This window comes from Dermacentor albipictus, chromosome 1 (genome assembly GCF_038994185.2).
Source record: "Dermacentor albipictus isolate Rhodes 1998 colony chromosome 1, USDA_Dalb.pri_finalv2, whole genome shotgun sequence".
NCBI classification, from domain to species: Eukaryota; Metazoa; Arthropoda; class Arachnida; order Ixodida; family Ixodidae; genus Dermacentor; species Dermacentor albipictus.
The window spans coordinates 425832816-425858923 of NC_091821.1; the positions used below are offsets into that span (position 1 = coordinate 425832816).

At 50.4% G+C, this 26108-nt stretch overlaps 1 protein-coding gene across 1 annotated transcript in view; it reads left to right on the forward strand.

Annotated features, from left to right (window-relative positions):
* Nucleotides 1-26108, forward strand: part of LOC139054298 (uncharacterized) — a 67819-nt gene that overhangs the window by 35617 nt on the left and 6094 nt on the right. Inside the window, exon 5 of the mRNA XM_070531082.1 lies at nt 14110-14177. Coding sequence (XP_070387183.1) covers nt 14110-14177 — 68 coding nt within the window. The remainder of the gene's footprint in view (nt 1-14109; nt 14178-26108) is intronic.

The following is a 26108-nucleotide window of genomic DNA, read 5'->3' on the forward strand; positions in this document are numbered from 1 at the left end:
AGCCAGTGATACTGACTCTGAATAAGAGGTAGAACTTCATCGTTTTCCCATCTTTATCAATGTTTCCATAGTCGAAGCCACGACGAAATAGTCACAGAAGAGACCTTTCAGTGTTCTTTGTTCCTTGTTTGAACTGCCGTAAGCATTCTAGGAAGCCGCACCGATTCGCAGAGAACTGAACGCGTTCGCGGTGATACTTCTGGTCTGCCTTCCATCTGTTAAACACTGCATTCGTTCGTGAAAAGGCAGAAAGCATTTCACATTTGTTATTTACATAACGAGAATTATGGCTGTTGATATTTGGCAGTAAACTACTGCCATATGCGAAAGAAAATTTATTTTCCATTTTTACGAAAATTTGGAAAGAACGTGAAAAGAAACCAGTTTTTTTTCCCGATTGCTCAAAATTTACGGAAATTTTTCATCTCTAGTATCGACCAAGCTAAGAAAATGCAAATGAAGGCGCCTGAAGGTTCAGTCTACTCTGGTACTTCCATATGGATAGCATTACAAAAGTTTTCTGTTTGCTTGAATTACCAGCATAGACCTAACACTGAAGACAAGGGAAACTGGTTCATTTTCTTCTTTTGAAAAGTTTCTTAAATGTCAATAGAATACTACATACTGCTCTGAGGGAAAGCTTTAAGCATTGGCGATATCTCTGCGCCTTTATGTGCTTATTCGTCAACAAGAATGAAATAAAACACTACCTTTCCAAGTTTCAATATCGAAACATTGTCAAAGTGTTTTAGAAAGTCGCAGTAAAGCTTTTTGATATTGAAAATAAACGTCTGCCTTAATGCAGGTGCGTGTATGTATGCCGGAAAGGGAAAGGTATGTATGCCACGTCCGCAGCGCGCAGGCGCGCTTCGGACGTGGCCTACATCGTTGTCGTGGCGAGTGCTCTGCGAGGATCCCCGCTCGCCGTTGCCGGCTCTCCAGGCCAGCGCCTAGCCAGCGCCTCGACGACCTGCTGGACGGCCTGTAGTTGTTCTTGGCCGTCGCTCCGCGTTGCTTCCTCGAGCTGCGGCGGTATACGTCCCGAGTTAGCTTCGCTTGGATGTTTGGAGCAATCCCATAGCATGTGCTCGAATGTGGCCGTCTCGCTGCAGCACGCTGTGCACTTGTCATCGGGGTGCGATTCTTGGTACATCCTATGCAACAGCGTCGGGCTTCGAAGCGTTCTCGGTTGTAGTTGCCTGAACAGCATGGCCTGCGACCTGCTCAGCCCTTTGCCGGGCGGCGGGAGAAGTGTGCGGGCCAGCCGAAAGGCCTTGGTCAGTTCGTTATAACTGGTCATCCTGTCTTTGGCACTGAACCACAGCGGGCGGCCGTTGCCTTGGGAGCGGTCAGTTAGTCCTCGCGCTCGGGCGTGTGCCTTTTCGTTGCGATTGGCATTCTTCTCCGACGCTTGTCCTGCGTGCGCCGGGGACCACTTGATTCGAGTCCTCTTGTCGAGGTCTGCCTGTCGGAGCAGGATGCGAGCCGCCGTTGGGGCAATTCCTCCTTAGGCGTACTTCCTCACCGCCTCTCTGGAGTCGCTGAGGATCGTGTGGCATTCTCGGTCTACGATGGCCAGCGCGATGGAAATTTCTTCTGCTTCCTCCACTTGCTTGCTCGATGTGCTGGCGGCCTGCAGCACGCTGCCTCTGGAGTCGACCACCGCGATCGCGAAGCCTTTGTGGCCGGCATATTCGGCTGCATCCACGTATCTGGCGCCGGGGTCTTCAGCGTGCAGGTACGTCAGTGCCTTAGCTCTAGCGCGTCTTCTGCCTTCGTTGAATTCCGGGTGCATCTTCCTCGGCAAAGGGCAACCCGCACGTTCCGTCGTACGTGGTCGGTGACGGGGCATTTCGGTCCTTGCTGTTCGTGATAACCGATACCTAGATTACACAGGATCTTTCTGCCGGCCTTTGTTGATGACAGTCTTTCCAACTGAGCGGCTCTTTGCGCCTCGGCGATCTCGTCGAGCGTGTTGTGTATGCCCAGCTGGAGGAGACGTTTCGTGTTGGCAGTTTCGGGTACACCGAGGGCTGTCTTGTAAGCCCTCCGGATTAGGTTGTCTAGCTTGTTCTTTTTGCTTTTCATACACTTGTGGAAGGCTGCCACATACACTATGTGGCCGAGTATAAAGGAGTGTAAGTCTGATGAGGTTTTCCTTCTTCATGACTCCCTTCTTGGTGGTAACGCGCTTGAGCAGTCTGGGCACGTTGGCCGCCTTTCCTGTGATGCGGGTGATGGTGTCTCCGTTCCTGCCGAGCGCTTCGATCGTCATGCCGAGGACGCGGATCTTGCTGACCGTCGGTGTTGTGTTACCATCCCTGGTGCGGATCTTGATCTTTTCGTGTTCCCTTCGCTTCTCGATTCTGTGCGTTTTGATTGATTGGTAGAGCAGGAGCTCCGACTTGCGGAGCAACGCAGTCCCGTACCTTCCAGGCTTTCTTCGATCGTGTCGACGGCCGTCTGTAGCATGGATTCTACGCGGGCATCACTGCCCCCGTTTACTCACAGCGTAATGTCGTCCGCGTATTGTTAGGAATGGCCGTACGGGGTGGCAACGTGCCAGCTTTCAGCCCGCTGCACGTGTTCCAAGCCCGCAAGACGGGGCGCCCTTCAGAGAACTGCGGATGACCGGCAGCCACGTGGCGCGCGGTCAGCTCAGGAATGTGGTACTCGGCAGCGCCACCCGGGACGGAGCAGAGTTCCACGAAGCCCTCTGACGTCGACACCGAGGGCTGTGCGGCACTGAAAGCTGTGCGGCACTGAAACCTTTGTGTGTGTGCAACACGAACATTTCCGTCCACTGGGACTCCGTCCACTGGGACTCCGTCCACTGGGAATCCGTCCATGGGGAATCCGTCCACGAGTCCCTCGAACGGTGACGTCGAACGATGACGTCGAACTATGACGTCAAGTGGAAAGGATATAAGCAGCGTTCGCCGGCTGCTACAGTGTGCTCGTCGTCGGGAGCTGAGTCCTCGTTGTCATGCTCGAAATGTAGTAGTGAGGTGTGTGCTCGTAAACTGTTTGCTGTATGTTAGTTTTGCGGGCTCCATATGGGAGTCGCCCTAGACTGCCAATGTATCTTGCTTAAAATGTAAAATATGTAAATAAATCCTGTTCACCGAGTTCCTCTCTACGAATTTCAACTCCTTCAAATGGTGACGACTGCTACATCTGGTTGACAGCGGTAGGATCGTCCAACGAATCTAATATGTGGTTGGCAGCGGTGAGATCAGCCTACGACTCCTAGATAGGCCTACGGCTCGTAGATTGGCATACGACTCGGAGACAGCGACGGCAGCTGACGGACATTGGCACATGGTGACCGACCGGCATCCTGATCAAGTTGGAGGCGACTTGAGATTGACCACCTCTTGCAACTGACTGGATACGGCGGGGAAGGACTGGTGATATGGTGCTGCTTCAGTGGGTAAGCGTTTGGTTTCGGCTGTAAGTTTTGCCAGGCTTCAATTTCACTGTGTTTTTTGATTTGATTCGCTGGGATCTTTTACTTGTATTTTGATTTGCGTGGGTATCGCAACATGTATTGTGTGACAGCAGAGCCAAAGCTTAAAGTAGCGACCATGGTCCTAATGTGTTTCATGAGGGCTGACCTGTTTGGTTGTGTGAGGAGATAGAGGTAAACGTAGAGGAGGACTTGACGGAATCAGAAATTCGTAAGACAATTCTAGAAATTAACAATGATTCGAAATGCATAGAACAAATGGGTAAATGAATTCTAAAGAAAAGACAGGAATGGGAATCAATTAGGCAAGAGCACCAAGAACGTGAGCAGAGACGGCAAAAGCTTGAAAAAGAAATTGCAGCACTAAAGAAACAGATACAAGATTTGCAGCAGTTAAACGCACGAGGAGAACAGCGGCTTCAGAAATCTGTAGGCTGGAAGCAGCGAAAGTGGGAAGAAGCAGATAGTAGATTTCAGTCGAAAGCCGAGGGAAGGAGTAGTACCTGTGAGAGTAGCAGCACGTTCATAGGTGAACTCGAATTGCTACCAGCTAATGAAGCCTTAGTGGCAACACAGGCCGTTAAAGGCCAGAATGAGAGCGACGAGGTGCTGTGCGAGCAGAGGACTGTAGAGACAGCTAGGCCAGCTGCGAACAAATTGGCACAGTTACCACGCGTGTGCCTCGCATCTCATGCTAGCGAGGTCGTTAGCGGGGTACAGAATACTACGGACTTGACAGACGCGAGTACCCATGTCGAGTCACATCTGCGTGCAGAAGTAATGTGCCAGCTGGACGATGCAGTTGAGAGTAGTTCTCGGAATGGCGAGCTCCGTAGTTCACGAGATAACAACTGCATTGTCCAGGGATCGGTGCGGCTCTCCGCCAGTCTAGGTAGCCTAGAGAGGGATGATTTAATTAGGAATCATTCGGACTGTGCGCGTGAGACAGCGATCGAGACCGACGGGCTATGTGTCGATGCACAGCGGGAGCTGGGCAATGCAGTAGAGGGCAGTTCGCAAGAGTGCGAGTTGCATACCTCGAGTAAAGCCTGCTGCATTGTGCCAGAGTCGGTTGAGGTTGAGGTGTCCGCCAGTAGAGGCAGAGAGAATGCTGATTTAAATGAAAATCAATCAGACTGTGCGGGTAAGAGACCAATCCGGGCCGACGAGATGTGTAATGGCCAGCACGAGGCGCGAGATGACGGTATGAAAGAGAAGTCAAAGAGAAAGTGCCGCAGAAAGAAGCGCCGAAAAGATCGGAATGCGGTGACTAATGTAGCGCCGCCAAAGACGGCGAGAGGCCCATAAGGGCAGGGCGCGGAGAAAAGACAGGTGTGGTCGTCACGGACGATGTTGACGCATCAAACACGTTCGAGCCACTTGTCAAAGGGGGACCGAGAAGCATGTTCTGCATACACGCGGACAAAGGGCACGGGGCAGTTAAATTCCTCGTCGTTCCGTCATTCTCTTCGCAGCTCAGCGTGCAGTACAAAGAAGCGCAAGGTGGCAAAATGAGACCAGGTGGGGAGTAACGACGCGGTCAGTCGAGGTCATGTTGAAAGCGGGGCACCAGGACGCAAATTGGCAGGGGACTGTAACGTCTTGGGGGAGGTGATAGTGAGTCAGCCGTTTTATTCTTCCTCGGTAGCAAGAGTAGCTTTCGTACCGCGACCACCTCGGGTACGGCTCAGAAATGAGTCAGTTGTAACCGTTTGAAACAGGGGGGGGGACCAAGAGAGCTTCCGTAGAAGTGAAACGTGTTTTGTTTTTTATGCGAAGCATATTACGAGAGCACAACCCAGCTCCTCAGGCGCGGCGGTGCTGCCTTCAATGACCTTTGACCCCATGCCATACCACGTGACACCGTGACGTCACGACAGAGGAGAAACGGGGCTCCAACTCGCGCCGTCGCGGCGGTATATAAGCAGCTGCGCTTGCCTCTGCTAGACATTTTCTAGGTGGCTTTGATCGGACGCGGTGAGCGTCGAGCAACGCAGCGTTCGGCGCGACAATGAAATTTCTAGGTGGTTTTTGCTTTTGCTCAACTCTTGCAAGATGGGCTGGGTGGGAATCGAACCAGGGTCTCCGGAGTGTGAGACGGAGATGCTACCACTGAGCCACGAGTATTTTTTTTTCTTTATTACTGGCTTGGCAAGTACATACAAATATTGTCAAATAAAACCGAATGTTAAAACGTCTAGTCGTTAATAAGACTGACGTGTCATGTTAAAATGGCTTCATTGAAGCCAAACTGTCCAACACTGAAAGCCAATTTGGCGGATCACTTAGCAGTTTCAACACTTCGCTTGTATAATTAACATTCTCGGTAAAATAATACATTGCTGGCCTTGCATGAACATCAGCATTGCGTACAGCCTTACCAGTTCGCCACACACTTTGCATACACAATAGCATCAACATGTCCACCGGCACACCGACAGGTTCAGCACATGGCAAAAATTTAATTCCGAACGCAGTGATAGGAAGCTCCTTTTTATGCGAAGCATATTACGAGGGCTCAACCCAGCTCCTCAGGCGCGGCGGTGTCGCCTTGAATACCACGTGACACCGTGGCGTCACGACAGAGGAGAAGTGGCTTTGGCTCAACTCTTGCAAGATGCGCTGGGTGGGAATCGAACCAGAGTCTCTGGAGTGTGAGACGGAGACGCTACCACTGAGCCACGAGTACGATGCTTCAAAGCGGTACAAAAGCGCCTCTAGTGAATGCGGTGTTGCCTTAGAAACGAGCTGTTTCTAAGGCTCAGGCGTGCGTCGCTTGCTCAGGCGCACATTTCGTTGCCGCGCCGAACGCTGCGTTGCTCGACGCTCACCGCGTCCAATGCAGATGAGTTGTTTCTTTGTCTAGCCGAACCAAATATAGCCAAGCAACAGCAGTTCACCAAGCTAAACAGTGGTTCAACAACTAAAATAAAGGCTAGTATGCTTCGCATCCTGGGCTTAACCTTACCTAAGCCACAGCCATTTTTTAATGTTCTTTGCAGGATGTCCCAAAGAAAGCGGGCATCGTGGCAGTCAAGAAAAATCTGTTCGACAGTTTCTTCCTTGTTACATATAAGACAGTTGTCTGACCATGGGACAAACAAGCCCTTGCTTCTTAGCCATGGCTTAACAGGCAGTGTGCCGGTATGCAGTTTGAAAAAGAATGATTTTGTGTTAGCTCGTACAGGCATATTATTGACTCGCTTGAAAACATCTCGTTCAGGCCCTAAGTAATACATAGAACGATACACTGGTGCAGGTATAAACACTTTAACAAGATCCTTATACAATTGTTTTCGTGACACTGCAAACAAGTAGTCTTTCGAAAAACGAGCGTTCAGAAGACGTATCGCCATGGAAACTTCACGCAGATAGCCCTTTAGTGCCATCGGTTTGATTGCGTCTGACGATACAACAAAATCGGGAAAAGCGTCGCGCAATCTCACTTGGATTACCGTCCGCAGAAACCCATCGCTTTGGTCGCGGAAGAAAACAAATCTCGATACAAGTTGCTTGAAAAACAAATGCGTTAAACCAACTCCCCCATTGCGCAATGTGTGAAACAAATTACTTCTGCTCGTGCGTTCCCACTCCGAACCCCAAATAAACTCTGCAAACACTCTGTGTATTTTTTGAATTGAAGATCGGCTCATGCATAGCACCTGCAGGACGTAGAACACTTTAGCTACTAAAAAGATATTACATACTTTGGCCCTAGCAAACATCGAAAAGTTGTGGCCTCCCCATTTGTTAGTTTGCTCTTTCATTCCGTCTCTCTCGCTCGTCCAGTATTCGATTGGCTCACGGTAGGCACTGAGTGGAACCCCAAGATAAGTGCCGGGTAATACACTCCATTGCATTTTGCAAAAGACCTCTCAGTACGATGCTTCAAAGCGGTACAAAAGCGCCTCTAGTGAATGCGTTGTTGCCTTAGAAACGAGCTGTTCTCGTGCGTCGCTTGCTCAGGCGCACATTTCGTTGCCGCGCCGAACGCTGCGTTTCTCGACGCTCACCGCGTCCAATGCGGGGCGCGTAGTCGCTGCGCCGCAGCCCATTGTCTTACACCCCTTGGCGGGTCGACGGGAACGATGTCGCATTCCACTCTTGAAGGCGAAGCGGAGTAACGCATGAGTTGTTGCTTCGTCTAGCCGAACCAAATATAGCCAAGCAACAGCAGTTCACCAGGCTAAACAGTGGTTCAACAACTAAAATAAAGGCTAGTATGCTTCGCATCCTGGGCTTAACCTTAGCTAAGCCACAGCCATTTTTTCGAGCACCTTGTAGTTCTCGCGATTTCAGTTTCTTTCAATATGTAAAAGTATGAGCTTTGCTTGCGTTTTCTTTCGAGAAGCTCGAGATTTAAAAGACGCGGTTTTTGTAAACATATAGTATCGCGATGTGTTCATTAATAAGTATATAGGCTTTCTTTTTTTGTTTGCGTGAGTAACCTGAAGGTCTAGGTTATCGTTGAGAGGCCTATCGTAACGCGCGCGTGTGTTATTTAACCTTCTTTCTTTTTAAGTGTTTTTTATTTTCTAAGGTTATAAGCGCGTAGATTTTCAGTAAGTGCGTGATTTTCACTGAGAAGAGCTCTTGGGTAAATTAGCGCGTGTCCTGCGCGGACGGAAGGAAGCAGAACGCTGATGACTGGGTTGCTCGTGTGTGTCGAGGGCAGCCGTGTTCTGATTTCTCTAGTACGCGTGCGAAGAGCTAGTTAGTAAAAGACACATTTGTTCAAAGGCACATTTGTTCACATTGTTCCTCTGTGTTGCGTAAGTTACGCAAGTGTGGTTGTTTGTTTAAGGAACGTGTCCTGTGTGGATTAAAGGAACAAATGTGAGTCAGCGTGATGAAAACTTTGTATGATGCAAGCACGTGTTCGGAATAGCGATCACAAACTTAGCGCGTTTGTGATGACGTACCTGTGGAGTTGGCCAGACGGTTCAGTGGCAGCAGTACATGAAATAAGTACGCCACTGCGATAGGGTAAGAACAGGCTGTTCGTGAAGTTAAGCTGCTCAAGTTATGTTTGGGTATTGGTGTTTGAAAGCCTTCGGTTTAATTCTGCGTAAACCTTTACTCTTGTGCAGCTCGATGGTCGGGTTTGGTTGAACTGAGGAGGAACGTGATCGCTCGCTTTGGCGGCACGAAATTTTGGGGCAAAATTTGGGATTTCCAGCTGAGTGACTTGCATGGAAATTGTGATAGGAGGCCTGGTGGGTTAGCAGCTAATTCCGGGCGTTTGAACGCTGAGCGGTATTGTGTTGCCGGGTCGCTTCGTCTGTGCCAGTTGTTGTAAGATGGTTGAAGACATCCCAAGTTCGCAGGGGTTGCAGAGAGCAAAGCCGTCATCTTGCTCACCAGGCATTCTCTTCCTGCCCAGCGGTTGCCAGCACTGGCCAGGCGAGATTTTCCGGGCCATGGAGCAGCTGTTAGGAATGGCCGTACGGGGTAGCAACGCGCAAGCTTTCAGCCCACTGCACGTGTTCCAAGCCCACCAGACGGGGTGCCCTTCAGAGAACTGGGGATGACCGGCAGCCACGTGGCGCGCGGTCAGCTCAGGAATGTGGTACTAGGCAGCACCACCCGGGACGGAGCAGAGTTCCACGAAGCCCTCTGACGTCGACACCGAGAGCTGTGCGGCACTGAACCCTGTGTGTGTGTGCAACACGAACATTTCCGTCCACTGGGACTCCGTCCACTGGGAATCGGTCCACGGGGCCCTCGAACGGTGACGTCGAACGATGACGTCGAACTATGACGTCAAGCGGAGAGGATATAAGCAGCGTTTGCCGGCTGCTAGAGTGTGCTCGTCGTCGGGAGCTGAGTGCTCGTTGTCATGCTCGAAATGTAATAGTGAGCTTTGTGCTCGTAAACTGTTTGCTGTATGTTAGTTTTGCGGGCTCTATATGGGAGTTGCGCTAGACTGCCAATGTATCTTGCTTAAAATGTAAAATATGTAAGTAAATCCTGTTCACCGAGTTCCTCTTTACGACCTTCCACTCCTTCAAATGGTGGCAGCGGCGAGATAGTCCGATGACTCCTGCATCTGGTTGACAGTGGTAGGATCATCCGACGAATCTAATAGTATATTGTGTGCTTCATTCCTTCAAGCTGGCATAGTACTTTTAGCAACTTTAATCATAACAAGGTTAACTAGCATGGGTGTGATGACGGAGCCTTGGGGAGTGCCCTGGCTCCTTAATATCTTCTCGTCCATCTTCAGGTCACCGGCTCAGCTCCGCCGTGCGGCCGGTGAGGAAGTATTTGATATATTTGTACCTCTCGCCTAGGTTTAGATAGGATACCTGTGCGAGGATGGTAGAGTGCGTCACTTTGTCGAAGGCGCTTTCTAGGTCGAGCCCGAGGACGGCTTTGGTGTCCCTGGTTTCGCCGTCGATGACGTGATGTTTCATTGGGATCATGGCGTCCTGCGTGCTCAGGTGTTGGCGGAAGCCGATAATCGTCTCGGGATAGAGATCTTTGCTTTCTAGGTACTCTTGCCATCGGTTGAGTAGGACATGTTCCAGGACCTTGCCCGCGCAGGAAGTGAGCGAGTTCGGGCGGAGGATGTCCGTGCTCAGCAGCTTCCCTGGTTTGGGGATGTGAATTGTATTGGCCTTCTTCCGTTGCTTCGGCAGGCGGCCGCTCCTCCAGCATTTGTTGCAATACGCCGTTAGGTTCTCGATGGAGCGGTCCTCGAGATTTTTAGAGCCTTGTTTGTGATGAGGTCCGGACCAGGTGCCGATCGGCTGTTCAGGTTGTGCAGGGCTGCGCGTACCTCTTCGATTTCTATGTCCCTGTCCCAGGCGCACGTTGGTTCAGTCGTGGTATGGACCGTGGTGGACCGACGGTGTCGTCGGGACGTACTTGTCTTGGAGCTTCTTTCAAACGGCGGCATCCCCGCTCTCCGTGTTTTTCGATGTAGAAGCCTGGCGAGACGATCTTTTTGATGGGACTTGGTTTTGGTTTCATCCAGCAGGTGTTTAAGTAAATTCCAAGTCTTGTCGTTGTGTATCTGGCCGTCAGCCGTGTTGCATAACTCGTTCCATTGCTGGCAGCAGAGCGTGTGGCAGTGCTCTTCGATTTGCGCGGTTGAGCTCGGCCACTTTCTTGCGGAGCCTACTGTTGAGTCTCTGCTTCTTCCATCTGTTTAGTATGGATTTCGTTGCCCCGATGAGGTGGGCAAGTCGGCTGTCCATGCTGTCGTTCTCGACGTCTGTCTCGATATCTCGGGTTGAGTCGTGCACGTTTCGGACGGCCTTCTAAGCCCACGCGCCGATGTCCGTGACCTCGTCCACCACGGCTTCTTCTCGGTCCCCGAGTTTCCTGAACTCGGTCCAGTGAACCCAGGTGTACTTTCTCGTGCCACTTGATTGGTCTGCCGGCCTGGGTACAACGATATCGACGATCGTGTGGTCGCTGCCCAAGTCTTCTCCGGTGTTTGTCCAGGTGATGGTGATGGGTTCGTTGTTCTCGACGAACGTTAGGTCGGGTGTGGTGCCGCGAGATACCGAGTTACCAATTCTTGTGGGTTATGCCAGTCCGTGATAAGGGCGTAGTTTAGTTCTAGTGCGTCTTGTGCTAAGTTTCTCCCCTTGACACTGTTCTTGATGTATCCCCATGTCTCATCCATGGCGTTGAAGTCTCCGCACGCCAGGAGCTTGGACTTCCCTGCTGCGGTGCTCGCCTTCTGCATCACAGACTTCAACCGCTATCACGTGTGCGACAGGTCGCTGTATATGTTTAGGATGAAAACGCTTTCCTTTCTGCATTTGGCCGGCACGAGCTCCGTGAAAGTGTGCTCCATCTTGACGCCTTTGAGTTCGTGCTCCACGAAGGTAGGTCCCTTTCTGACCAGGGTATACTGGCCCCTGCCGTCTGGCGGGCCCGCTTGCACTTTGTAGCCGGGAAGGGACGGGGTGGCGCTGAGAGTCTCTTGTAATAGTAGCACGTCGTGTTTTCGGTTGGCGCGCTCGATGTGTTGTTGGATCACTGCGCGCTTCCGTTGGAGGTAGTGGCAGTTCCACTGCCACACGACTATGCTTGCTTGGTCGGTGGTCATGTTTGTCCGAGGTGTAAGTTGTTGCCGGGTGCTTGGGTACTTTGCTTTTGAGCGAAAATCGGGTGGCTCATCATTAGTCGAATGCGTCTCTCCTGGACGGCGAGTTTGCTGTCGTACTCTGCGAACTTTCTCTCGATGGTGGTCTTCAGTGACATGATCAGCTTCTCGAGCTTGTCTAAACTGGTGTCGATACCAGAGAAGCGAGCGTCGAAGTCGCTGGCTGTCTCTTTACTTCCTTGCACTCGATAGCTCTTTTCTTTGGTGCAGGCTCCTTGGCGGAGTCGAGCTCTTTCGTCACTGTCTGGCGAATACTCGGCTCCAGCGTGCTCGGTGCGGTCGGCGCTTGCTCCATTCGTTCTTTGTTGTTGATCTCCTTGCGGATGTTCTCCATCTCCCGGCTTAGTTGCATGATCGTGGCCTTCAACTCCCCCGTTTTCTTTTCGCATCGCCTCGAGCGTCTAGGTCTCCTGGCTCCGCGTTTGTTGCTTCTTGCGGTCGACGCTTGCGTCTGTTTTTTTCATTGCGTTGGAGCATCGGACGGCGTCTGCCCAGCTCACTCGCTCTCTCAACGGGGATCTTTCGGCATTATTTGCACTAGAGTAGCGCCTGTGCGGTCTCTGTTGACTTTCTGCTCTCGATTGCGAGCGATTCTTGAAGGGAGTTCTCGACTTGCGCTCAGCTGGCGGCTCAAGCGACGGAAAAACGTCTTTTCGTTGACCGTTGCGTCCGCACTGGTGGCAGACGTCCACCTGTTTTCGATTTAATTGGCATTTCATGAGAACGGAACCATATCTCACGTAGTTGGGCACCTTGGTGCCGCTGAAGGCCACGATGATCGTCGTCGTCGTTCCAATTCTTTTGGCGCACAGGGCCAGCGGGTTGTGTTCGTTGACGATGCTGACGTCGATGTCCCTCGGTGTTTCGCTCACGGGTATTCCCCGGATGACTCCCGTGACTCTGACGTGCCGGGCCGTGCGTTATGCGCTGACTTCGTGCAGCTTGCCTCGAATGTTAATTTTGCGGATTTTCTCGTAGCGACACGCGTGTTCTTCCTTGCGTGTACTGATCACTACGATGTTTTGCTGTGTGTTGAGGCACAACGCGTCGGATTGTCCGGCTTCCTTGGTAATTCCGGCCGATGCGTGTATTGCTGTTACGACGTCGATCAGTCCGGTCTTGGCGACGCTTAGGCCGCCCCTCGGCTTAACGGCGATTTTCGTTTCCACGCGCGGCATAGCCGGCATTCTTGCTGCTTTGATGGCTGAGGCCTTCGTTTTCTTGTCGTCCAACGTTGCCTTGCGATTGACGGCGTTGTCATTGTTGAGCTTCTTGTCTGCTCCCCGCTGGCGGTTTCTCGACAGGCGGTCTCCCGCCAGTTTCCAACCGGTGTCGTCGTGAAATTATTTGGGCGAAATTTATTCACCCATCACCTGCACATGCATCTAGGCATCCGAGCTTGTTGTCGGAGCCAACTACTCCATCTCCGAACTGCGCGACAGGCGCCGGGGTTGGCGGGCGCGCAGCAGGTGCGGCGTGTAGGCCTAGCATCGGTGGAGCGCGCCTAGGCTACGGCATTCGGTCGCACGACGTTGACGTGAAAAGTTCGATAATTCGGCAAAAAAATGACTTGCCGTTGGTGCTTTCGGTGTCTGTCGATGCCGTTTGACTTTCGGAACACATTGGTGAAGAGGAAACTTCGGTATTGGCTAATTAGCACTGCGAGAAGGCTCGAAAAAGACGGTGCCGATGTGAAACCCGTCCGTTTGCCTCGGCGACCGCAGCGCCTCCCTCGACATGCGACAAAAATCACCCTTTTAAAACGACGAATACCGAACCCCTGTGAAACAGGCTTTAGGAATCATTTCAACGCAAATGCGGAGTGCGGTATCCATCGTTGAGGCGATTGGCACACTGCCGTCGTCCTCGCACGAGTGAAAATAAAGGCAACCTTTCGTTCAAGCCTCCGAATAGTGCTATTTCTTTTGAGATAAGTGCGAAGGTAAATGCGTTACTCCTACCACTCTGTAGAGAAACAACACACGCGCAGCTATCCAGTACATAATAATACAGCAAAGTGATAGCACAACAAAAGTGATCAGAACTATAGGTTGCCAACAGCGCTCATATATTTTCACTGAATGACTAACCACATTAAAAGCCTAAGACCTCACATGCGGTGAAGCCCCGCATACGGCAGGGCTTTGCGACCGACGCCGTTTCGAAACATCCGAATGGAGGTCGTTGAGAGGGAATTAGGTAGTATTTTGGCTTGTCCAAGGCCTTCTTTAAAATAAATACGCAATACATTCTTAGTAGCCCGCATACTCGCTCCTAGGCGTTGGAGGTTATCAAGAAAGTAGGTTCAGTGCCCCTAAGAGTACTCGGGATTGTGGATACTGGTGTGCTTTTTCTGTATTTGAGCTACAACGGGCCGCTTTATTTCTTTAGAGAATATTAAAATGTAGATTTCGCAATCAAGCCGTCACACCCTGTCTTGTGGCGAACTGAACATAATGCCGAATTGAATTATTTTTATGCATGTCTTTTTCACGTAACATTTTTCCGATCATTGCAGGCGAAATATTTACTTCAATGTCCACCCCGGCGATGGCCCTGGCCAGGTCCTTTACAAGGACAAAAATGGTAAATATCTTCTCGCGGTAGAGAAGAAACGCATTACATAACTAGATGCTGTTTTTAAAGAAAGAAACAAAGAAACGAGAAAAATGGTGCTGCCTAATAGCATCTGATTATATGACTAAGCACCGCTTGAAAGGAAAAACAAATTTGGCGCGAAAGGTCAGCGTTCCGCTAAGGATAACTGAAAGGAAACCGATAAAGAAACGTACTAAATTTGTGCAATTGATGAAGGATTATTAAGCGAACGAAACAAGCAAGTATGGCTATGCTTATAAAAAAAATTAAACGTGACCACAACGAAAGCAGCACTTCGGATCCGTGGCGCCATCTAGCGAATCAGAGTTTGTATAGAGGGGGCGCAGAGTTTTTATTGCACTTAGTAATTATTTTCTAATTATCTGCTTATGTGAAGTGTCGGCAGATACTTAAAACAAACAAAAACTTACACGAAAAAAGAGTCCCATTTTTTATGAATTCCTTATCCAAAAACAACTATGTAACAAAACAAGGTTTCACGCGTTTTATGACAAAGTGTCGCAAGATGTTGCTACCAGCTTTGTCACTGGCGTCCACATTTGCCGTACTCTGGCACATCCCTAAGGAGTGATATGCGTGGGGACAAGCTCAAGCGTTCCTGTGTTCGCGAAAATGGATATTTCATACTCAGCACATAGTTCTCGTATTCTGCAATGCCTGAATCTTAGGCACTATGGTCATTCTTACGTTACAGCACGCATTGAGACGCACAAGCAAATAAAACGTCTTTGGTCATCGCAGTATGTTAGAACGGAACGATAATAGCGTACCGCATACTGCACTTTCCGTACCATAACCTGGCACTACTACTCTCTAGACTTGTAAGAGCACGGCATAAAACACTTTCGTGTTAAATAAACTTGCTTCGATCCCTATGTTTGAACGACGAAGCTGGTTATGCCCTAAGCTTTTTGATTCTATCTTCCATAATTCTGCGGGAATCGGCTCATCTGAAGACCCCGTATTATGTTTTCTTGCGTAAAGAGCATCCACCTAAAGTTAGACCGTGCCATTGTAGGACTGATCTCCTTGATTATCATTTTTTTCCAATGACTATTCTCGCCTGCTATTAGCCGGTGGATGAGCCGGCAAGTTTCGTACGGGCCCACCGTACACCACTTTACCACTCACCGCAATCGCCTTAATGGTGCTGCTGGACATGTCGAAATGCACATTAGAGCTCAAATAAACAGTAAAACACGCGTATATTGTCACGTGATAGTGACGGTAAAGAGAGAACACAGTAGCAGTACTGTGAAAGACAAAACTAGCTTTTATTGGGCGAACCTGTGCCCACAAAACAGGCTACACTTAAAGCACAACGATACCGGCGAACACAGTCGGCGATCGTCGAAAATCTGATCAGCGGGTCAGGCGCGTCGACTTTTATAGAGCACTCGTCGAATGTTCCAGACTAATCGTTCGGACCCGCGTGCCTTCCACAAAGTTCTACACCATTCGCGTTACGCGATGAAATCAGATAACACAAGGTTCGGCGACAACAGACAGCCGGGTAGAAGCATCGATAACTTTCTAGAAACATCGGATACATTCAGGCGCATCCCTCGCCGTGCGATTACCGTTGTTAAGCGGCGAAACGTGGTCGCCCGATGAAGATAAGTACACGTGTCAATACCCCCCTCTTAAAAAAGCATCGACCCGATGCTACATACAAGCGAAATAAAAACACCCGTAGCAAAGAAAACAACAACAAAAAATAAGGAATTTCGTCAGCGTCCGTAAAAGGGTTTAAGGCGCACCACGTGGACCACTTCAGATCGTGCGCGGCGCCGCTGTGAATGCGAAATGCCGTTTGGCACGACCTCATAGTCCAGAGCGCCAATACGTCGGATGACCTTGTAGGGTCCGAAATAGCGTCGGAGTAGTTTCTCACTGAGTCCTCGTCGGCGTATCGGTGTCCAAACCCAAACACGGTCGCCGGGCTGGTACTCAACAAAGCGTCGTCGGAGGTTGTAGTGTCGGCTGTCGGTCCTCTGTTGGTTCTTGATCCGTAGGCGGGCGAGCTGTCGGGCTTCTTCGGCGCGCTGGAGATAGCTAGCGACGTCAACATTCTCTTCGTCAGTGACATGGGGCAGCATGGCGTCGAGCGTCGTCGTCGGGTTCCTGCCGTAAACCAGCTTAAACGGCGTGATCTGTGTTGTTTCTTGCACCGCCGTGTTGTAAGCGAATGTTACGTACGGCAGGACGGCATCCCACGTCTTGTGTTCGACGTCGACGTACATCGCTAGCATGTCGGCGAGGGTCTTATTCAGCCGCTCCGTAAGACCATTCGTCTGCGGGTGGTAGGCCGTGGTCCTCCTGTGCCTTGTCTGACTGTATTTCAGAATGGCTTGGGTGAGCTCCGCTGTAAAGGCCGTTCCTCTGTCGGTGATGAGGACTTCTGGGGCGCCATGTCGAAGCAGGATGTTTTCGACAAAGAATTTCGCCACTTCGGCTGCGCTACCTTTCGGCAGTGCTTTAGTTTCAGCGAAGCGGGTGAGGTAGTCTGTTGCCACGACGATCCACTTATTTCCGGTTGTTGACGTCGGAAAGGGTCCCAGCAAGTCCATCCCGATCTGCTGGAATGGTCGGCAAGGAGGCTCGATTGGCTGTAGTAATCCGGCTGGCCTTGTCGGCGGTGTCTTGCGTCGCTGACAGTCTCGGCATGTTCTGACATAATGGGCGACGTCGGCGGTCAGGCGCGGCCAATAATACTTTTCTTGTATCCTCGATAGTGTCCGGGAAAAACCGAGGTGTCCAGCGGTCGGATCGTCATGTAGGGCGTGCAATACTTCTGGACGAAGTCCTGACGGGGCAACAAGAAGGTAGTTTGCGCGGACTGGTGAAAAGTTCTTCTTCACGAGTAGATTGTTTCGAAGCGTGAAGGAAGATAATCCGCGCTTAAATGCCCTGGGGACAACGTCGGTGTGCCCTTCCAAATATTCCACCAGGTCTTTTAGCTCCGGGTCTGCCCGTTGCTGTTCAGCGAAGTCTTCCGCGCTTATCATGCCAGGGAAGGCGTCGTCATCTTCGTCATCTTGCGGCGGCGGGTCAATGGGGGCGCGTGATAGGCAATCGGCATCGGAGTGTTTTCGTCCGGACTTGTAGGTTACAGTGATGTCGTATTCTTGTAGTCTGAGGCTCCACCGCGCCAGTCGTCCTGAAGGATTCTTTATACTCGCTAGCCAACACAATGCGTGATGGTCACTGACGACTTTGAATGGCCTGCCATAAAGATAAGGCCGAAATTTAGCTGTAGCCCAAACGATGGCGAGGCATTCCTTTTCGGTCGTAGAATAGTTGCTTTCCGCTTTTGACAGCGACCGGCTAGCGTAAGAGATAACCTCTTCGACTCCGTTTTTCCTTTGGACTAGAACGGCACCGAGGCCTAGGCTACTGGCGTCAGTATGGATTTCTGTATCGGCGTACTCGTCGAAGTGCGCAAGTACCGGCGGCGACTGCATGCGTCGTTTGAGTTCTTCAAATGCGTCGGCCTGCGGCGTTTCCCACTTGAACTCAACATCACATTTAGTTAGACGTGTCAACGGCTCGGCGATGCGTGAAAAGTCCTTGACAAAGCGCCTGTAGTAGGCACACATGCCAAGGAATCTACGCACTGCCTTCTTGTCGGTGGGCTGCGGGAACTTTGCGATGGCAGCCGTTTTCTGGGGGTCGGGGCGTACTCCGGATTTACTGATGACGTGGCCTAGGAACAGAAGCTCGTCGTAAGCGAAGCGGCATTTTTCTGGCTTCAGAGTGAGCCCTGACGACTTGATGGCCTCTAGTACTGTGGCAAGCCGCCTAAGGTGGTCGTCGAAATTTCCGGCGAATACAACGACGTCATCCAAGTAAACGAGACAGGTCTGCCATTTCAATCCCGCTAAAACCGTGTCCATCACGCACTGGAACGTTGCAGGCGCCGAGCACAGTCCAAATGGCATAACCTTTAACTCGTAGAGGCCGTCTGGGGTGATGAAGGCGGTCTTTTCGCGATCTCCTTCGTCGACTTCTATTTGCCAATAGCCAGACTTGAGGTCCATCGAGGAGAAGTACTTAGCGTTGCAGAGCCGATCCAATGCGTCGTCTATCCGTGGAAGGGGGTATACGTCCTTCTTCGTGATCTTGTTCAGACGACGATAATCGACGCAGAAACGCAGGGTTCCGTCCTTTTTCTTCACCAGCACAACAGGGGATGCCCACGGGCTTTTCGACGGCTGGATGATGTCGTCGCGCAGCATTTCGTCGACTTGTTCTCTTATAGCTTGGCGTTCTCGCGGCGAAACTCGGTAAGGGCTCTGGCGGAGTGGTCGAGCGTACTCCTCGGTGATTATGCGATGCTTGGCGACTGGTGTTTGTCGAATCCTCGATGTCGTCGAAAAGCAGCCTTTGTATCGTCGGAGCAGACTTCTGAGCTGATGTTGCTTAATCACTGGGAGACTTGGATTAATGTCGTAGTCTGGTTCGGGAACCATGGTCGTCGGGCTACATGCGGCGGAATCCGAGAGGACAAACGCATTACTGGTTTCCACAATTTCTTCGATGTACGCGATCGTCGTGCCCTTGTTGATGTGCTTGAACTCCTGGCTGAAGTTTGTCACCAACACTTCAGTTTTCCCTCCATGCAGTCGAGCGATCCCTCTTGCGACGCAAATTTCACGGTCTAGCAGTAGACGTTGGTCACCCTCGATGACGCCTTCTACGTCGGCAGGCGTTTTGGTGCCTACGGAAATGACAATGCTGGAGCGAGGCGGGATGCTGACTTGACTTTCGAGCACACTTAAGGCACGGTGACTACTAGAGCTCTCCGGTGGTATCGCTCGATCTTCCGACAGCGTTATGGACTTCGACTTCAGGTCAATGATTGCGCCGTGTTGGTTCAGGAAGTCCATGCCGAGAATGACGTCTCGCGAACACTGTTGCAGGATAACGAAGGTGGCAGGGTAAGTACGGTCATGAACGGTAATTCTTGCCGTGCAGATTCCAGTCGGCGTAATGAGGTGTCCTCCAGCGGTCCGAATTTGGGGACCCTCCCATGCAGTCTTAACCTTCTTTAACTGGGCGGCGATGTGTCCACTCATTACAGAGTAATCGGCCCCTGTGTCGACTAAGGCAGTGACTGCGTGGCCGTCTAGAAGTACGTCGAGGTCGGTGGTTCTTTGTCTGGCGTTGCAGTTGGGTCTTGGCGTCGGATCACGGCTGCTTCGTGTTGAACTGAAGCTGGAACGTTGCGTCGTCAAGTCGTCTTTCGTCGGTGTAGTCTTGGCTTCGCGACTTCTTCGGGATGGCGGCGTGTCGTCATTAGGCCATCGAGATGATTTCTTCGTCATGTTCGTCGACGGCGGAGGATCTTCGTCAGTTCGACGAACAGCAACCGCACCTCCATCGGTTGCTGCTTTTAGTTTTCCGGATATGGGCTCGCAGAGCGGCCCCGCGCTGGGCCGGTGTATGGTCGGCGCTGCGGCGACAGGTAGCGGCCTGGTGACGGCGAACGGGACGGTCGTCGAGGGCTCCATTGAGTAGCGGCGAGGTAGTCGGCGATGTCACGTGGGCGCTCTCCAAGCTTTGGACGCGGCGCGTTGACGGCGAACCCTCTCAGTCCCATGTCGCGGTATGGGCATCGGCGGTAGACGTGACCCGCTTCCCCGCAGTGGTAGCAGAGTGGGCGGTGGTCAGGAGCGCGCCAAACGTCGGTCTTCCTCGGGTAGCTCCGCTGGGCGACGGGTGGGCGCGCTGTCGGCGGCGGCGGCGGTGGTCGACGGAATTGCGGCGTTACAGGGCCCTGGCGCGGTCGCTGAGGTGGGCCTTGACGGCGTACGACGGCGGCGTAGGTCATCGCTTCGGGTTGGGGTTGCGGTAATTGAGGTTGCACCTCCGGAACTCCAAGCGACCTCTGAACCTCATCTTTGACGATGTCAGCGATCGAGGCCACTTGAGGCTGCGACGACGGGAAGATCTTCTGAAGCTCCTCTCGTACGACTGCCCTGATAGCCTCGCGCAGGTCTTCGGAGGCCAGTGATTGAACTCCGGCATAGTTTGTAGCGTTGGTGCGGCGGTCGAATTGCCGGTTTCGCATCTCGAGTGTCTTCTCGATGCTAGCGGCCTCGCGAAGAAACTCGTCGACAGTCTTCGGCGGGTTTCGTACCATACCGGCGAAAAGTTCCTCCTTAACACCACGCATTAGTAGCCGGACTTTCTTTTCCTCGGACATTTCCGGGTCGGCGTGGCGGAATAGGCGGCTCATTTCTTCTGTAAAAGTCGCCGTGGTCTCGTTGGGCAGCTGCACTCGGGTTTCCAGTAGTGCTTGGGCTCGTTCTCGGCGAACGACGCTTGTGAATGTCTTCAGGAAGGCGCTTCGAAAAAGGTCCCAGGTCGTTAACGTGGCTTCTCTGTTCTCGAACCACGTCCTGGCAGCGTCTTCCAATGCGAAGAAGACATGTCGCAGTTTGTCGTCGCTGTTCCAGCTGTTAAATGCAGCGACCCTCTCGTACGTCTCGAGCCAGGTTTCCGGGTCCTCGAATGTTGAACCGCGGAACGTGGGGGGCTCCCTGGGCTGCTGCAGCACGACGGGGGATGCTGGGGCTGCCATTGGGGAGGACTTGGTGGCAATCTTCCTGCTCGTCTCAGGTAGGAGTCCGTGCTCTGGGGGCAGTCCTTGCAGCCGGCGGCTAGCTCGCTGGTCTTGGGCGACGTTGGTTTTGTCCTCGGGCTTCGGACTTGGATCGCGGCTTTGCGGGGGCGTTCGGTACATGAACGCACAAGCACCTCCACCAGATCTCACGTGGTAGTGACGGTAAAGAAAGAACACAGTAGCAGTACTGTGAAAGACAAAACTAGCTTTTATTGGGCGAACCTGTGCCCACAAAACAGGCTACACTTAAAGCACAACGATAGCGGCGAACACAGTCGGCGATCGTCGAAAATCTTATCAGCGGGTCAGGCGCGTCGACTTTTATAAAGCACTCGTCGAATGTTCCAGACTAATCGTTCGGACCCGCGTGCCTTCCACAAAGTTCTACACCATTCGCGTTACGCGATGAAATCAGATAACACAAGGTTCGGCGACAACAGACAGCCGGGTAGAAGCATCGATAACTTTCTAGAAACATCGGATACATTCAGGCGCATCCCTCGCTGTGCGATTACAGTTGTTAAGCGGCGAGACGTGGTCGCCCGATGAAGATAAGTACACGTGTCAATATTTACATTGGTTAGCGTTTTTTTCTTACGAGCCATTTCTTATGCTAGTTACTAACGACGTCAAGGTCAGAGAGCACTCGCTATTTTCACATGTTTTTCACCACTCTATAGTTAATTGAATCATCAGTCAACTGATGAATGTTGAAGAATTTTTACATAATCGCAATATCGTGCCGTGCTTAGTGAGTTCAAACCTGACTCGCTTGAGTCGCAGTTACACGAATCAAAATTGACGGATTCGTGCTAGTTCAAATACTTCGCAATTTAAGCCTGCTGTTAGCACTTACCAAGTTTCACCTTTCCGCCTCTTATTTCCCTGCTCCTTTGTCTTTCAAACAGGGAATTGTTGACTGATACTTTTAAGATTGTTTATTTTATGTCTAAATCCCGTACTGAATGGATGAAGGCACAATTGCTGGACGCTAATGACACCAGCATAGCGAAAGGAATTCACAGTTTCAAACTCATCATTTCTTGTGTTAACTGTGAGCTCTGCATATACTTAGTGAATATTGCTTTCTCCCCCTATTTTCTGAGAGAATACAAGACATGTGGTAAGCGACCCTATTTTCCTCGGTCTGATAAACTAGGCGATGACCTCACATTTTTAGAAATTGCGCACGTTACGTCATACGTGCATGCAAAGTTTCGTTCATGCCGTTAAGCACCGTGTTATACAAGCTCTATACTCCCGTATTGATGTGCCTTGAGAGAACACAACCTGACACTGGCTTTTTACGTAGAACAAATGGCGGTACAGCGTATATACTTTGCAATGTGATATGATGGCAAAGCTTTAAGCAGTTTTAATATTATTACAGGCGAATAATATACCTACTACAACTGCTCGACACAAACAGATTATCTGGAAATTATACTGGACTCTGTGAGGTCGCACAAAATATGTGCGTTTTTTACATTGCCAAGGGTGCTATTAACGTAAAGCTAGGTTCTATAACGAATAACTAATCTGCTTTTATTCCAATCTCCTGACGTCAAACTTACCTAACCGCCGAAGCAAGCATCTAACGGTGACCCCCATTGTTGTCTTAGCACGCAATGAAAAGCTGTCCTCGATTATAGGAGGTCAGTTTTGTTTTCTTTCCAAATGAATACAATTGCCTACATTTTGCTGTTTTTCTTACCTGACTGGCTGGCAAGAGGCGAGGAGCACGCAAAAGTGGAGAGGCTTTCCGTAGGGCCGTGCCAGCGCAGGGAAAATAGACACCTGGACCAGGAGGGTGGTGACGGCGTCTGCGATTAGTCCTCTCCCACTTAGCCCGCGGTGGCTTGTCCAAAATCGAAGCGGCGTGCAATGGAGCGTAAACAATGTCGCTGAAAGGGATCCGGTCATAACAGGCGCTGAAACGCCAGTCATGCGCCGTCACAAAAGCCACGATAGCTTCCAATCTGACACGACGTGACATGACAAACTAATTCAAAATATATATTTCTGATTCGACCCCTTTTCGCCATTAACCTTCTGCTACTGGTGAAGAGGTTTCAGGCTGCACCCACGGCACGTGTCTGTCACTCGACGCCAGAAAACCACAAAAGCTTATTGTGTCAAAGTGACGTGTGCATGTTAAATATGCATTAATATGCCAAACAGAACTGCATTTTTTAAACGTTAGTGGCCGCGAACTTGCGAGTTCGTTGTGGCGGTGCTCCGAGCAGACACATGACGTAAGAACGCGCGCCTCACAGCGGGTATATCTCTCTCTCTCCCTACCTAGTCACTTCTGCGCATGCGCCTATAGTATTACTGAGCCACGGTTGTTACGCCGCGGCGCAGCGCCGCGCCTTTCTTCTGCTGCCGTGTGGTATGACGTCATACGCGTTCCTCGTCGTTGCGCTCCCCTCCGCTCGCTTCGCCAGCTGCGTCGCGTGCCTAATAGCATGTCGGAGGATTGAAAATGAGAGCTCGCGTGCGCCGCAACCACACTTGAGGTGGCAGTATGGAGAGCGACAATTCCCATAAGGAGGAGGTGGCCTGGAATCGACATCGGAACGAGATGAAGAGAAACCGAATCGCTCAGGAAACAGACAAACAACGCGCGGAATGACTGGCTAAACGCCGCAACATAGCTAGACAACCAGACTAACCTGGACTTGCAATCAAGATAAACCAAGGCTAACCATGCTATGCCTTAGCTATCGCTACGTGTACCCTGGCATAGCCGAGCTAAGCCACTGCCAGTTTTTTTCTCAATAGCCGGAGACTGCCCCGTTTGAAAAGATATAGAAGATGGCTGCCGCCGATCGCTCAGGCACTTGCTACTAGCACATGCCCGAAAGTAAGGGTTTATTTGCATACGACAAAACTTTCGCGCGACAACATAATGTTATCGAGCTCTTTGAGCATTTATACACATCCCTCTGCCAACTCTTCTTTGTTGTGGATGTGTTACAGCGGCATTTGTAGCTGTCCGCTGTACGCCGCAGCGATTTTAGACAAGCCATCAGCAAATTAAGGGATAGCGAACCAATAGCAGATGGTGGCACGTTCCTCTTCATCCGGTTATCGATTTTCAGTGCACTGGCTCGGCCCCACTGTAACCCGCTCCACTTGAGCATGCTCCTCACCTCTTGTCAGCCAATTAGACAAGAAAAACCACTCAATGTACGCAATTTATTGCTTTTCAAAGCAAACAAAGTGACCTCCGATAAATAAGGAGAGTGTTTCATTGGGTTGTTCAGGCAACGATGCGGGTCACCGCCCGATGCTTGCATCGGCGGTTACGTAAATTTGGTGTCAGGAGATTGGAATAAAAATTTATTGGAATAGTTTTACGTTATAGGATCCCAGGCAAAATCTTGGCAATATTTCAGTTGTATATTAAAATAATTATTTAGGAACAGGACGTCCTTGATAAAACTTGTAGCGTAGCGCTTCGAAATCTTCCGTCATACATGGCAGTAGCCTTTTCCAAATTATTTAGCCTTATAGTCATATAATTGCCGAGATAACAATTTTGCTAATTTTAGCCAACTAAACCTTTTTCCTATTAGCACCCCTGCCTGTTCCCTTTTTTCCTCTTTTTTCTTTTCAAGCAGTTTTACAAACATCCCTACCAACAAATAGATTATCGTAACTCGAGCTAAAGCGGAAGATTTATTTCGGGGTATCCTATCAAAGTAAATTGGAAATCGGCAATCTTTGTTTTAAGCAACGATTGCACCGATTTTGTTGAGTTATGTGGAATTTAGAAGAAATGGCTATAATGTAGTCATTTCGGAAGGTGAACTGCTACAAATTTGTTTAACAAATATTCATAAAGATAACAAAATTCGTAAAAGCAAAACGCAGCATAGAACTGTATACGGTAGCAACTAAAAGCGACATTGAAGTTTTGTAAAGAGGATGTAATGTTATGTCTAATGGGGAATAATGATTTCTCATGCGCCCGCTCAAATATACACCTAATTTTTTAATATGACCTTTGCACAACCGTTTAAGGTTTTGTACTAAGTTCACATAATTTGTAAGCTCGTACATCTAACTTTTCCACGTTATATGCTCTAACAGGTGCTGTTTATAGAATAACGACTTTTCTTTTTTTTGCTGAGTTATTGATTTGTAAACTTCGTGCTTATTTCCGAAATTACCGATTTCCAACAATTTTTCCGCCAAATACCGTGCCCAATATAAAACGTTTTTGCGGCACCACTCCAACTTTCTCTCCTGAGCAGAAGTTTTATTCAAATTGGTTCAGTGGATTTCTCATAAAAGCTTCCCTGCGTCTTAGATGTATTTGACTACTCGGTATCGGAATTAGGCACAAGCTAAAACTGCCTCTTAAACAATGCAACACACTGTTCCTATACAAACCATGAAACAGAACGCTGACGTAAGCTAGCTCGCAGACAGTGTGGTGCACAAATAAAGAAATCAAGGCTCTGAAGTAGAAAACTCCAGGGAGACTTCGCCGGAGCCGTTATCTCGGCTAGACACCTCATCTGGAATGCCACAGAGCTCTCTGGCCGGACATCTGGCAAAATCATCCAGTGATTGCCAGCCACGCAAGTAGCTTGCGATCTTCGTGATAAGCCTGACACCTAGGCACACTCATTTGCAGGTACTGAATTATAGCGTTAGTCTCACGGTGCTTTTTTATTGTGTTCTCTTTAGTTTTGTTTTATCGAATACGTTATGACAGGATTCGATTGGATTGGACAAGGTTTAATAAAGGCCCTGAAGGATGCACGTCAGCGCGCAACGGGCGTTCCCCACGCAGGGACCGACAGGGAGTACATGGCAGCCACTGGGCGAGCCTTTTGGACGGCCCATTGCTGGTCTTGTCGGAGCGGGCTTCGTAGAGTCTTCTCCCACTTGGCGGAGGTAGAGTGGGGCAGAGCGTTTCTACACTCCCAGAGCACGTGTGCGAGTGTCGCCGTGACCCCGCACAAGGGGCAGGCATTGTCAAGGTAGACGCCCGGGTAGATAATATGCAACGTGGCGCGGTTGGGATAGGTATGAGTTTGTAACAAGCGTAGCGTTAGCACCTGCGGCCTGATAGATTTCATTACACGTTACTGGGGCGTACCTGTTCGCCTTCAACTCATCGAGGAGGGAATCTCAATTTTTTTTATGGTTAGTATACCACGTCTAGTTAATAATGTTAATAATAATCTTTATTTCACTCATGAAGTGAGGGAGTGCGGGAAAAAAAGCTGACAAGTCAGCTTGACTAGTTCCCA